The sequence below is a fragment of the Liolophura sinensis genome, chromosome 2 (assembly GCF_032854445.1).
Source record: "Liolophura sinensis isolate JHLJ2023 chromosome 2, CUHK_Ljap_v2, whole genome shotgun sequence".
Taxonomy (NCBI): domain Eukaryota; kingdom Metazoa; phylum Mollusca; class Polyplacophora; order Chitonida; family Chitonidae; genus Liolophura; species Liolophura sinensis.
The window spans coordinates 7,300,441-7,315,999 of NC_088296.1; the positions used below are offsets into that span (position 1 = coordinate 7,300,441).

General features: G+C 40.4%; 1 protein-coding gene across 1 annotated transcript; it reads left to right on the forward strand.

Moving 5' to 3' along the window:
- The first annotated feature begins 2,345 nt into the window (after nucleotides 1-2,345).
- On the forward strand, nucleotides 2,346-6,623 carry LOC135463072 (probable E3 ubiquitin-protein ligase MID2). The gene is made up of 5 exons (XM_064740392.1): nucleotides 2,346-2,396; nucleotides 4,186-4,872; nucleotides 5,280-5,375; nucleotides 6,117-6,347; nucleotides 6,591-6,623. The coding sequence occupies exons 2-5, from the start codon at nucleotides 4,204-4,206 to the stop codon at nucleotides 6,621-6,623; spliced, it is 1,029 nt and encodes a 342-aa protein (XP_064596462.1). The 5' UTR covers nucleotides 2,346-2,396; nucleotides 4,186-4,203.
- The last annotated feature ends 8,936 nt before the right edge of the window (nucleotides 6,624-15,559 follow it).

Consider the following 15,559-nt stretch of genomic DNA (forward strand, 5'->3'; position numbering starts at 1 on the left):
AAGTCAGTGTCAATAAATGTTGATTTATGGCCTTCTCCTGCAAATTGGACGCAAAACAGTTTATCTCAACAATGACCATTACAATGCCCAAGTTTTGGCATGACAAGTTAGGTATGTATAGGTCTACCTGGGGAGTGTACTGGCAAATTGAGAATGACTGAGGGAAAGAGGGGTTATTAAATGTCGATAAGTACGTACGGAGTTTTCTATCACTGTCACTTGTATGTTGTGAATTGCTTGACATTGACAACCCCTTGTGATTTTAGTTCGGAGGATATCTTCTCTAACCGATTGGTCAAACTGGGCCAATCCGATCTTCAGTCTCTAACTAAGTAAAAGCCGAAGTGGAGTGTTGGGCTTGAAAATCTCGCATTTAAGGGTTGCAACCGAGGGCAATCAGGTAGGCCTACTCCTCTATGGCCCCTCATACAGAGATGGGAGATGTGACTCCATTATATTTCACCGAGTTCTCACTGCAGAGGTTTAGGTTACGACAAGCTTGCCAAGAAAACTCAGGCCCTTTTCTTTTCAACCGGAGACCCCACAAAGGTAATGCCGCTTGAATTCAATGGGGAACTATTGTAAGTATAGCCTAATCTCATTATGCTGGTTTCAGAAAATCCATTCGACATTTCCCAGCTATCTTTCCAATGTATTCTGTTTAGAACTAAACGTGATCAATATAAATGATTTGAACCTATTTACTGAAATAATTTTGTGAGAAAGTGATTGTTTGTTGAAAGGTGACATTCACATATAAGCTTAAAGTTAATGGCGAGCTGCGGAAACCAATGTTGAGATGTCACAGAGTATAAATGTGTACAAACATAGGCCTAGGGAGGGATTTACCTCCCCTCCACAGATCACGTGCATTTCTCAGATCTAAGTATTTTCTATTGCAATCTTCTCAGTTACACAAAGATCTGAAGTCAAGTTGGATCTGTGTCGACAGGTAAGCTCTGTAAGACGATTATATGTACTTTGGATGGAAACGATCACTCAGGATAAGGAGTTATCTTTACTTGATCATATCACCGACTGTCAGACACAACTTAATTGGCTTGGTCGTCCATAAATCGACACAATGTAGATATACGAATGGGGCGTTTCCTTTATAGACTTTAACATTAGCCATGTCAGCCTGTGTGTGAACCTCAAACTGTCGATATTTGCGTATAAATAAAAACGACTGATTTTTATTCAGGTTCATACTGTTTAACTGTGTCAGTCTTGTCACTATGTATACAGGGCGATAGTACGTCATTAATGTGAGGTTCTGAAACTTTGACCTTGAAAGACATTATGCAGTTATGTTGAAGGTCGATTACTGGCGGTGACGTGCCGCATGTGACACACAAAGTCTGAATATCTTGCCTAAATGGATCGCTGTTTGTTTACTTACAACGTTCGCCTGTCTGGTCCAAATATAACAACTGTGATAGTATAAAAGCCCTGTCAGGGGTTCAAGCGTTCTCCTAATCCATGTAGGTCAGTCCATCTGTTGTATGATATCCTATATCAGTTGCCCATAGGGGCCTCCGTGGCCGAGGGTATTAGCACAACAGAACAGCTCAATGACCATGAAGCCTTCCGCCAATGCGATCGCTGCGAGTTCAAGTCCAGCTGATGCTGGCTTCCTCTCCGGCCGTATGTGTGAATGTCTGTCAGCATCAAGCGGATGGTCGTTGGCTTCCCCCAGCCCCAGTTTCCTCCTACCATAATGCTGGCCGCTGTCGTATGAATGAAGTATTCATGAGTACGGCATAAATCAAATAAATAAATAAATATTGTTAGAAGTAAATTGTTATTGATCGTTGATCTGTGAGCCATCCGATCAGCTGCAGTTAAAACAGTACACTGCAAATAATGGCCTTTGCGAGGGCCAACATTTTTACGGTTATGTGCACATTCTTGAGTTGGGCATAAAAGTAAAATAAATAATTAAAATCTATTGCCCACAATGTGTGTGTACGTAATTGGTGCTAAAAGTATATAGAATCTTAAAATTATGTACAGATGTGCACACATTATTTTCAGCCCTACTATAATATATATAGGTGATGTCTTCGTAAGACTGTCTATTGGACAGTGTTTAGACGCAAATCTCTATACAAATATAAATGAATTGAGCCAAACTACTGAATTAATTTTAGGGAAACTGCATGGTAGTTTATTAAAATATAGCATTCGCATATAAAGTTAAAAGAGAACTGTGCTAACCACTGTAGGGATGCCATAGATTTGTTTATTTATTTGATTGGTGTTTTATGACGTACTCAAGTGAGGCATTTACCTCCCCTGCTCAGATGACGTGTATTTCACCGAACAAAGTATTTTCCATTTCAATTTGCGCAGTTTTATCAAGTAGTGAAACACGGTGGGGATTGTGTCGACAGGTAAGTCCTGTAAGATATGGCACGTCTATGTTTATGACGGGATGATTCTATTAGGTGAAGGAGATGTCTTATTTGATCGTGTGCCCGACTCTCACACAGTATTTAATTGGTCTGAACGTCCTCAAATGGACACGAAGTCGATGTACGACTCGGGGCGTGTCTTTGCATAGACTCTACTCTCGGCTTGTGTGTGAACCTCTCATACTGTCTACAAACACTCGGAATATTTTCTTCTCAAGCAAACGACTGATTTAATTGGGTTCATACTGTCTAATTATGTTGATCTTCTCACTATATCCAGGACGATAGTACGTTTTTAATGTACATTTCTGAAGCTTTGACCTTGAGAGGCATTATGCAGGGTTTTGCTGAAAGTCGTTGGTTGCCGGCGACGTGCTGTCTGAGGTTGGGCCTACATACATATTAATAGCCACAACAACCGACCTATATGGATCGCTGTTTGTTTACTTATAAGGTTCGCCTCTACGCTTCAAATATAAAAAAAGACTGTAATAGTTAAAAATTTCTAGTTAGGATATATATGTCCTCCGTTTGAAGTGTTTGGTTTGATCTTGGATCTACCGACTTCCAGGCGGGCTTAAACAGAAGGGGTGTATTACACTGTATAAGTAAATCGAATCTGAAAATTATGTACTGAATTGCACACAGGATTTTCAGTGTTGCAGAACTGGAAGGCTACATGTATTATTAACTTCTCACTCAGCAAGCATTACAACCTCGCCCACTGATCACCAATAATGGGGTGTGTTATATGACACAGCTTAACGAGTCAGGACAGCCGTATACTGCACGTAGGTCTACTTATACATTAGCTCGAGCTGTCTGTATGGAGGTATTGTTGACGATGACCTACTTCTACAGTCTACCTAAGGTTACATATCTCCAATCCACGCTTTTGGGTTCTCTTTAAACTGCCCCTGTCATAACACTGTATCTAACTGGACGTGTACTTCACACTTCTACAGTGGAGCGAAGTCAGCATTTACGGTTTAAACATTTTGTTTGACCAGTGGTGATCGGAGGGTGTAGCAGCTCTGCTGTAGTCTGTACTTCTGTAGTTCCTGACAACTAATCAAACACTGGGAGCTGGAAGACTTTGACCTTAATTCATATCCCTCTTTAATCTAAGTAAGACATGTTCGTGTTAATCATCACTATTACAAATGTGATCTGTATTATATCTCTTTAATTATTTATTATAATTCTGTAGATAGAGCTGTTCCAAATGTTTTGCCCTATTATCATAAAGTATATAGAATCAAGTTACCTTCATAACCAATGCAGTTCACAGGCTTGGCCAAATTATCATATTGAGTCAAGTCCCGACATTGGGGCTGAAGAAGATTTCGCACTGACTCTGTAAATCTACTTTTAAACCGCGACAGGTTCGTTTTTACACACGAATCTGTTCATTATCTGGATGGGAGCTATATGTCTATCGAACATCAGTATCAAACACATCTGCCCAAACTGGCTTGACCAGACCTTTGTCAAAACAGTCTCTCGTGGGCAATAAAGGGTTGGATCGCTAAATTTCTAACTGACCAGAATGGATTCCTTTTCAGAAAAGTGATTTACGCACACTCTCCTCATACATGAATAGGTACTTAAATGCTTTTTAAATGAGAATAGGAGAATAGCAACTAAAAAGTAACGTGTATAGTGTTGAAATAGGCGGAGGCTGTGTGTTGTCTTGAAAGTTAATATTTTTTTAAATAGGAACACCCTCACAGGTGCCAATCTGAGCGATTTGTCGTTTTTATTTCAGGAAAAAAAACCTAAGCAAATGATGGCCGAGAGCAAGCAGAATCGGGATGATGTTCTCACATGTTCGATATGTATGGAAACATTCCAGAAACCAGTAATGCTACCCTGTCAGCACAGTTTTTGTAAAAAATGCATTGGTTTGTATGCTGACAAGTCCAAATCTGTGCAGATAGATGACACCTCCGATAGTAGGGGGAATGATGACGCTCATCTGATAGCATGCCCTGTGTGTCGGGCACCAACGAATCTGGGAAGAGAAGGTGTGGCTGGACTGGCTCCTAACTTTCATCTGGCAGAAATGGTGGAGAGGTTCTCTACTGCTGTTAAGGTTGAGGAAGACATCCCTTATTGTTCTCTGTGTGAGGAGGACAATCATGCTAAAGCTGTCAAGTTTTGCACCATCTGTGGTGTGTTCTACTGTCAGGAATGTCTTGCTATTTGTCACCCAATGAAGGGGCCCCTGAAACGTCACAAACTGATTTCGTCCCAGGAATACCTCTCCCAGGAAACCTCACAGGGTGAAGTCAGCAGGGACCACCAATCAACTCAGCAGCCGTCATGTGCTAGACACGGTCAGCCGTTCGTCATGTACTGTGTACCGTGTCGGATGGTAATTTGTCTGGGGTGTGTGGTTGAGCATCCGGAACATGCTATGCGGGATATACCATCAGCTGCTGAGAATGACAAGGTAATGCGAAAAAGACATTCGTTTATCAGCCATCAACCCAAATGGATGTCATGAGTCATTAATCGTAAGGTCAATTCCCGAACAGTGATTAATACGGACCACGAAAAAACTAAGAAATTGTGCAAGTTCAAAATTACTTTGGAATCATGTAATGAGAAGTAATAAAAAGTTTTTAATGTTGTTAGAAAGACGCAAGGGAATGTTTTGGGCGAATAACTTAAATCACTATCTAAATCGTGTACCATGCTAGTATATAAATCGATACTCAAAATAAAGATGGCATGATTTGGAACTAAATATTACCCCAAAGTTTGTGATCTATAGTAAAGAAAAGGGGCTTTGTGTTCTGTACTGTAGTGAGTCATTTGAAAGGCTGATTTTTTAATGTAGTATTTTTTCCATTACAGCCAGCTGTTTTGAACAAAACGAGTGAACTGGAGAAAGTGCTACAGGAAACTAAAGAATCGCTGGCAGGAGTTATGATGTTGCACAGCAAGATACAGGTTGGTATTTTTCATGACACCTGTTCAGCCTGTGTTGTACTGCACACGCTAGTGACTCATTTTGACTGTGGAGTATTGCTATCATTCAGGAATCCAGGTAACATACAGCTGTCAATTATCTAGTCTTGATAAAGCTGTCTTCTGTCACATATTATATATGTAGATTACAATCAAAGAGTTAAACCCGAACAGTGACGACTTTTTACAAGAACGTAAACAGGGGAATGCACGAACTGATGAGGGAATTTACTTGCGTGATGGGCCAGTCAATTTCACCTATTTCTTGTTTATCTTATCTACTATCGTATCATTATTAAGTAACACACACGCTATATGCCCACCTCAGACATCTCCATTTGATGTATTATCGCCGATAATACGCTGTCATAATAATATCTATAATATATATATGTATATGTACACCATTTGATCTGATGGGGCGACAGCGTTCGGGTTCGGGCACTGTCCGAAGCATGTAAGACTCCACCATCTCGCCCTGTTCTGAGCATCAGTTGTGATGGCACGACCCTTTTTGGAATTAAACAACGTACTTTGGGTTTTGAGTCGACACTTACATGTACATCCCTAAACTAGAGGGAAATCATCTCCATCCCGGAGATACATTGTAGCCACAGTTGTGTGGCGCTTATATTTCTCCCTGTTACACATACATATATAACTTCTTCAACACACAATTCTAAAGGTCTGGATGAGGCAGTAAGCGGTTTTTCTGTTTGGTAGGAAAACCAGGAACTTCACACTCAGGAGGTAGAAAGGGCTTATTGTGCAGCCTTTGAAGCTTTACAAGCATGGAAACAACAATCCTTAGATGGCATAAAAACCCGCTATTCACAGTGGAGCGTGGAGTGTAGCGCCATACTCAAACATTTTCAGCTACAGACCCAGGAAATGGAGAGGATGGTGCACGCTTCCAAAGATTTGTTAGCGTCAGTGGACGTCGAGTTTTTGCAGGTAAGTCAAATGTGCACATTCTCAAACATTGGTTCAGCTGCCTATACTATGTAATAGATCAGGAAATGGTCTAAATGTTTTGAGGTAAAAGCCGTGGGTGGCTGTGTACTTGAAGAGATAAGACATTTCAATTACAAATGTGTTCTTGTTATATGTTGAATTGACAGTATAGCTACAGTATTTCAGTTTCGGTTATCATCTTTATATGATTTTATATGAGTTTTTAATTCTGTTTGTTGACAGGGTTCCACGGGCTTCACCAAAACGTATGTATAAATGTGTGATACCTCTCTAGGTTTGTTATACATTTGCACGTCTCTGTTTTCAGCAGATATGCTTCTATAACATTTAGTACCAGCACTGTAGTTATCCAAAACATGACCCGACTGTAAAATATATCCAATGTTTAAACATACGTTTGTCCAGACAAATCAGATCTAACCTACTAGGAACAGTACATCATGGCATTCTTCTACACGACTGTGTCTCTTTGTTTCCTCTCCTCCTCTCACAGAATTGATGACCAGCTGAATCAGATAAGAGCAGATCTGGAGAAACATGAGGTCAGCAAACAGAAGCTTCTAGATTCTGTACAACATGACTACGTTGTCCCTAGACAGGTGACTGTAAAAGAACGTCGGGACTTAGTTACAAGTAAGTTCGTATATGTATGAAAAATATACAGTAGGGTGTGCTAAAAGGACATAAACAACTGTAGGGTTTACGTTAGTATGTGCATCGAGTGAGTGAGTGAGTGAGAGCTTGGGGTTTAACGTCGAACATAACAACTTTTCAGTCATATGATGACAATGTGTGCATCGAAGACACAAACATAAAAGTAAAAGGTGTACACTAGGGTGTGATCAAAACTGGGGTTTGGGAAAAAGGCACAAAGTTATGCAAGGTGTAAGTAGGGTGTACACAGAAGACACACACTAATGTGGGACATGCATTAGGCTGTTCACTAAACATACCACGTAAACTTATCCATCCCCTTAAGGCCTTCACAACAGATACAAACTAGTGGGAGGCATGTACTAATGTGGGCAAAACAAGATAGAAACTCATGTGAGGCATGCACTAGGGTGGGCAAAACAAGATAGAAACTCATATGGGGCATGGAATATGGTGGGCAAAACAAGATAGAAGCTCATGTGAGGCATACATTACGTTGGGCAAAACAAGATAGAAACTCATGGGAGGCATGCACTAGGGTGGGCAAAACAAGATAGAAACTCATGTGAGGCATGCACTAGGGTGGGCAAAACAAGATAGAAATTCATGTGAGGCATGGAATAGGGTGGGCAAAACAAGATAGAAACTCATGTGAGGCATGCACTAGGGTGGGCAAAACAAGATACAAACTAATGGGAAGCATGCAGTTGGGTGGGCAAAACAAGATACAAACTAATGTGAGGCATGCACTAGGGTGGGCAAAACAAGACACAAACTAATGTGAGGCATGGAATAGGGTGGGCAAAACAAGACACAAACTAATGTGAGGCATGCACTAGGGTGGGCAAAACAAGACACAAACTAATGTGAGGCATGCACTAGGGTGGGCAAAACAAGATACAAACTAATGTGAGACATTGAATAGGGTGGGCAAAACAAGACACAAACTAATGTGAGGCATGCACTAGGGTGGGCAAAACAAGATACAAACTAATATGAGGCATGCACTAGGGTGGGCAAAACAAAATAGAAACGCATGTGAGGCATGTACTAGGGTGGGCAAAACAAGATACAAACTAATATGAGGCGTGCACTAGGGTGGACAAAACAAGATAGAAACTCATGTGAGATATGCACTAGGGTGGGCAAAACAAGATACAAACTAATATGAGGCGTGCACTAGGGTGGGCAAAACAAGATGGAAACTCATGTGAGGCATGCACTAGGGTGGGCAAAACAAGATAGAAACTCATGTGAGGCATGTACTAGGGTGGGCAAAACAAGATAGAAACTCATGCGAGGCGTGCACTAGGGTGGACAAAACAAGATAGAAACTCATGTGAGGCATGCACTAGGGTGGGCAAAACAAGATGGAAACTCATGTCAGGCATTCACTAGGGTGGGCAAAACAGATACAAACTAATGTGAGACATGCACCAGGGTGGGCAAAACAAGACACAAACTAATGTGAGGCATGCACTAGGGTGGGCAAAACAAGATAGAAACTCATGTGAGGCATGCACTAGGGTGGGCAAAACAAGATGGAAACTCATGTCAGGCATTCACTAGGGTGGGCAAAACAGATACAAACTAATGTGAGACATGCACCAGGGTGGGCAAAACAAGATAGAATCTAATGTGAGGCATGCACTAGGGTGGGCAAAACAAGATAGAAACTAATGTGAGGCATTCACTAGGGTTGGTAAAAGAAGACAGACACTAATGTGAGGCATGCACTAGGGTGGGCAAAACAAGATAGAAACTCGTGAGGCATTCACTAGGGTAGGCAAAACAAGATACAAACTAATATGAGGCATGCACTAGGGTGGGCAAAACAAGATATAGACTCATGTGAGGCATGCACTAGGGTGGGAAAAACAAGATAGACACTAATGCGAGGCATGCACTAGGGTGGGCAAAACAGATACAATCTAATGGCAGGCATGCACTAGGGTGGGCAAAACAAGATACAAACTAATGTGAGGCATGCACTAGGGTGGGCAAAACAAGATTCAAACTAATGGGAAGCATGCAGTTGGGTGGGCAAAACTGATACAAACTAATGTGAGACATTGAATAGGGTGGACAAAAAAGACTCGCACGCTCGCCCCTTTCTTGGGCGCCCAGGACTCGTCCATACAGGACCATACAATCAAATAACCTATAATTATAGAGTACCTTGTGGGCTAAGGACACAGGCTAATGTAAGGTATACAATAGAGTGTGCACGGAAGACACAGAATAATGTGAGGTATGCAGAAAGGTGTGCTCAGAAGACATAGACTCATGTAAGACTTACAGTAGAGTCTGTACAAAAGACACAGACCAATGTGAGGTATACAATAGAGTGTGCTCAGAAGACACAGGATAATGTGAGGTATACAGTAAGGTGTGCTCAGAAGACATAGACTCATGTAAGACTTACAGTAGGGTCTGTACAAAAGACACAGACCAATGTGAGGTATACAGAAAGGTGTGCCCAGGAGACACAGATACAATAGGGTGTGCCTAGGAGACACAGACCAATGTGTTGTATAGAGAAGGGTGTGCTCAGAAGACACACACTAATCTGAGGTGTGCAGTAAGGTGTGCACAGAAGACATAGACTCATGTAAAACTAACAGTAGGGTATGTACAAAAGACACAACCTAATGTAAGGTATACAGTGGGATGTCCCCAGAAGACACAAACAGATGTGAGGTATACAGTAGGGCATGCTCAAAAGACACAAACTAATGTGAGGTATACAGTAAGGTGTGCCAAGAAGACAAGCTGATAAGAGGTATACAGCAGGGTATGCCCAGAAGACACAAACTAATGTAAGGCATACACTGGGGTGTGTCCAGAAGACACAGAGTAATTTGAGGTTTACAGTAGGGTGTGCATAAAAGTCACAAACAAATGTGAGGTATACACTGGAGTGTGCCCAGAAGACACAGACTAATGTGAGGTTTACAGTAGGGTGTGCACAAAAGACACAAACTAATGTGAGGTATACAGTAGGGTATGCCCAGAAGACACAAACTAATGTAAGGTATACAGTAGGATGTGCACAGGAAACACAGATTAATGTGAGGTATATAGTAGGGTGTGCACAAAAAACACAAAGAATTGTGAGGTATACAGTAGAGTGGGCCCAGAAGACAACAACTAAAGTGAGGTATACAGCAGGGTGATGTATTTTATAGGGTGTGTACAGAGAACACAACCTAATGTGAGACATAAAATAGTGTGTGGTACTCGTAAAGTGTACAGTGGGCTCTTTGAAGTCAAAAGGCATTCAGTAGGCCATTCTAAGAAATATAAAGCCAATGTAATCTATATACACAATGGTTCGCTAAAAATTAATAAAAAGGTAGTGTATACAACATTATGTTTTTTTTTCGTTTTTTTTTTAATGGAAGTACATTGCAGAGCTTTATATCAGCAGCTGTATAGTTAGAACAGGACAGATAGTTGTGTACCCCTCTTTGTCAGGTGTACTGTTAGGACAGAACAGATAGCATATTGTACACCTGAGTGTCTGAGTGATATTTACCTCATGTGTACAAATCAGCAGGTGTATTGTTAGGACAGAACAGTAACATATTGTAGCCTACCCCTCGGTGTCAAACATGTATTTCAAAGGGAAAACAACCCTTATATCTGTTTTATTGTTAATATTAAAGGGTTTCCATCTATGTATGTAGAAAAATTGTTGATCTAGATTTATTTCCTCACTTGATATAAGTTTGCTTTTAAAATTTAAATATATTAACTATCCTTTAAAAATATATTGGAGAAACTTCAATAGTTAGAAGATTCCAATACTTCTTGATTACTAATAATTCTGATGGATTAAATAGTCTTTTGAACATTGTGGCAAAAGAATGTCACTTGGTAAGTTATGTGTGGCGAGTTACCTCCCTTACTAGAGGACGGCTTCGGTAGCTGGTCACTCCACGAATGACAACAGGTCTACCACAGCTTCATAGTGAGTTTTGTGTTCAAATGTGCCATAACTGATAACTAAAACCAAGTACCGGATAGAGGAAGGTATTGTTCTTGTTGTAGGCAAGAAGTTTCAAACAAATTAGTGCGCTAAGTGTGTGTATTTTAACGCATTACTCGGCCTATGTCGTACCTGTCAGTTAGTCATATATCCAGTTCTTGTCGAAGCACAACTCTTTTAAACTGGCTGAAAATGAGAGAGATCGGTGTATAAATTACATTCATGTCAGCAGTATATGTTATTTTATTCCAAGAGATTGTGTGGAGAAAGTAAAACTACGGTATGTGTACAGGTATTTACACCTCAGTCTTACAGCGTGTGTTTATAGTGTGCTGTTGTTTATGCTGCTTCTGTTGTGTTTTTGCAGAGCCGACGCTGAGATTCACAGAGACAGACGACAGTGAGCTGAGAATTACTGACAGCGGCTCAGTGGTAGAGGGTGAGGACTTATCCTTGGGGTGGATGAGAGCTGTGACAGACGGGCGTTACCAGACGGGCAGGTACTACTGGGAGGTGCACATCACCTGTTCACATGGATGTTTCTGTACCTGTCGTGTAGGAGTGACACAGGAGAGCTGTGATGTGACGGGGAGGATAGACGCTGGCCGTAACACCTGGTACATTGAGATGGCGTACCGTGGTGATGAGGTCAAGTGTTATAGTCACAGTGGAGGTGAGACCAAACCTGACTATCGACAGTGGAGACGTTACACACGACCTCATCACCTAGGTGTGTACCTGGACTGTGATGACCAGTCACTGACAGTCCTGGACTGTGACAACAACCAGGTAATTTACACTGACAGTGATGTTATCGTCACAGAGCCTCTCGTGCCATGGGTTGTGTTTGATGTCCGGTCTGGATCTGGATCTGTGTCTGCCCGTCTGGTAACGGGTGACTCTGTGACTTTGCCTCAAGTTCTCTGTGATATGATAAGCACTTCCTGACCATTGGGTAATTATTCATTACATCTTTTCCGTCATATTATAGTTTGTTGAAATAGACTTTGATTAGATTTTTTTTAAAACAAACTGACCAATTTGCGTATAGATGTTTTAGTTAATGTGAGCAGTGTGGCTAATTCAGCATGTTTAGCTTCTTCTGCAAAGTGGTCAGTGATCTGGCACAAGCTTACAGCTTGGTGTAGTTATACACAGTCTTTCTGACTTGTCCTGAATATTAATGTCAGTTTTCTTCCAGACAAAATACATGTAGATGATGACAGGGTAGTTTTATTTTTAGTAATGGTGACTTGTAAATCAGCATAATCAGGAGTGTCACTGAGCAAAACAGGTCACATTTTATACATGACAATACATATAGTCAACATGGTACATGTAGTAATTCTTGTTGTGTTATGTAACTTTAGTTTCGAAGAAAAAAAAAAGATATTTCCCTTACTGTTTTAGGTTAGATGCGAGCATTGATTTTCTGCAATAATTCTGTAGCAATCTTCAACTTTTACAATATACATATACCCTAAACTTTCTCGTGGTGCCTTGCCATACCTCCACATGTAGCTTGCGCTTTTGTCTACAACATTCTCAGCTACCATTTTTTTTTAGCTGTGGTAGTGAAGTCATAACATTTCTTACCTGAGTAACCTCTGAGATGTGGGTAATGTTTGTAATGGTTGGGGATAACCCAGGGCCTTATCTGTCCTCAGAAGGGCAGTGGGTGGAATCACCGGTGAAGGGCACCTCATTGTTGAATATTTTGATATATCTGCCATCCCCGATGACATGTGCACCTGATCATCACATTGTATCATAGCTACCCCAGATCATCATTAAAAAGTTGTTTGTTGAAGGTAACAAACCCTGTTTTTGGAAGTCGGGTTGGTCGTCATATTTTTTTTTTTTTTTTTTTTTTGAAAGTAAATTGAAAGTAACCCGGCCCACATAATCTGAATGATAATTGAATTATCGCGGGTCCAATTTTCGCAACCTGCTTCAGGGCATACGTTTCCGATTTTAAATTCTCATTAAAAACTTTGTTGTTTTCATAACCAAGTTCTTTCACACTGAACTCAAATATTCCTTATTGATTCTGGACCCAACATTAAATTTGAGTAAATTTACAAACTTTAAACCTAAACAACTGAAGTTGAAAGGCATATATTGCTTTCGCCACTGTGGCGAAGGGACGTTCCCTCGAAAGGGCACTTCGAGGGAACGGCAGCGTCCGGTAATGGGACGCTGAGAAGGGCTGGATTAGGGCCCTGTAACCCATGGTAAATACCCTAAAAAGTAGTCCAGTTAAGATAAGACACTCACAACCTGACCCAGGGCCTCCGTTGGCACTCGTCATTGTCGCAATTTTAGAATAGTATTTTGAAATGGCGATAAAATTTTAAAAAATGTGAATGCCTTTGGTGACAAATTAATTTACTTAAGAAAAGATTCAAACGTTTTAGAAAATCTAACAAGAAAGTTTTCTGGGGCTGTTGGCAGATTTTCGCAATTTTTCTAATGAAAAAATCCACTTAGACCTATTTGCATTTTAAACGGCCTCATGTCGGCAAAGTGAGGAAGGATGATAAGCATTTATATTATAAATTATAAATATTTCCTTTCCACGAGATTTCCATGTAAGTGCTGTGATGTTAGATGATATGCATTACTACACATTGTATTCTCTGCCGAGGTAGATCCATATCCTGTAAGTATTACACCGTGTGTGATGAATATATGTGATGACACTGTGATAATTTCGCCCAGTGCAAATCATATGTTTTAGATGTATTGCTAGTATATGCTTTTTTCAATGCATGTATATACGTTGATAACATGTATGCTGCAAGTCAGTTGTTTAAGAACTTTGTTCAGAATATAGATCGTGTTTGGTTTGGATGTGCTTAGTCTGGTGAACTGACAGTTGTATCGTTGTTACACCGTTTTTCTTTGGTTTTTCTTTTTTAAATTTTAATGTAAACAATACTGTCCACAGTTTTTCTTTAAAAAACCTAACCAGTTTGTGTTGTACATGTACTGAGCGCTAATTCTCTTTTATTGCATACATGTATGAATAACTACAAGATGAGCTGTCTCCTTATTATGTTTACTTAATTTCATGCAGATCTGTGGACCTACACGTGCTTAAGTTAAAGTAAATTGACATGTATAATATACGCCCTGACATATCTGCTTGTAACACACTCACAGTCAGCTTGTAATGGCACATATCACTATATGTGGTCTACAGAATTGGTAGATAGTTCCATTTTAAGTTTAACGTCAAAGACCACCATTCGTCTCCAAGTTGATGCGCAGCTCATGTATCCAAGCGCTTAATATGTTGCCATGTGTGACTTTGTTTTGCTTCAAAATCCCCGTACATGTATGTTAAAACACACAACTTTGCAAATGTGTGAGTCTGGCTTTGGGTAATTCTATATCAGTGACATCTAAGTGGCATTTTGTTTACCTAATTCTGCTTAAGCCATGGTTTGAGGGGTCGTGTGACTTGCTACTGTTTATGTATTTACATAAAGAGTTAGAATAAAACCCTGACTGAGGTAAATGGACAAGAGGCGGTATTTCATCGGTTACATGCGGCCATTTGCCAGCAATCACACTGTTGTCGCTGCTCTGGTTTAACTCTCTATGAATGAATGATAATGGCTTAACGCCACATCGGCAATATTTCAGCCATATTGTGGCGATTTACTGTCTATGCTGTCCGTCTTTAATTATATTGTACCTGATTTACGTGGTCATCAATAGTACTGTAGCTATGAGAACGAGTAGTCAAGATTATGAGGTCATCTATTAGCGCATTGCGCTATTGCATCTGCTTGGTGTTTTTGTATTTGTATTCATCTACATGTATGATCCAGTGATATTTTGCCACTTTCTCTCCTTTGTGTTCCAACTTCTGAGAAATATGCTAAATAAAAATGAATGATTGTGTATTATGTAATCTTTTGTTTGAATGATTGAGTTAGTGTCGGTGAAATGTCATGAACCGTATGTAGTATTTTTACACGATTTTTTACGTATACGAACTTCATATTTAACGTATTCAAATTGCTGGATGGGTACCTTATCAGTAGTGCTGGTTTCCTCTCAAATACCCGAGTACTTACATTTTACCGGATGAGTATCTTCTCAGGAGAGCTCGTTTTCCTCTCTTTGTAATACTGAGTCCACACATTACCTGATGAGTATGTTCTCTGGAGAGCTGGTTTTCCTCTCTCTTTCTAATACTGGGTCCACACATTACCTGGTGTGTATCTTCTCTGGAGAGCTGGTTTTCCTCTCTTTGTAATACCGGATCTATACATTACCTGATGTGTATCTTATCTGGAGAGCTGGTTTTCCTCTCTTTGTAATACCGGATCTATACATTACCTGATGTGTATCTTATCTGGAGAGCTGGTTTTCCTCTCTTTGTAATACCGGATCTATACATTACCTGATGTGTATCTTATCTGGAGAGCTCGTTTTCCTCTCTTTGTAATACCGGATCTGTACATTACCTGATGTGTATCTTATCTGGAGAGCTGGTTTTCCTCTCTTTGTAATACCGGATCTATACATTACC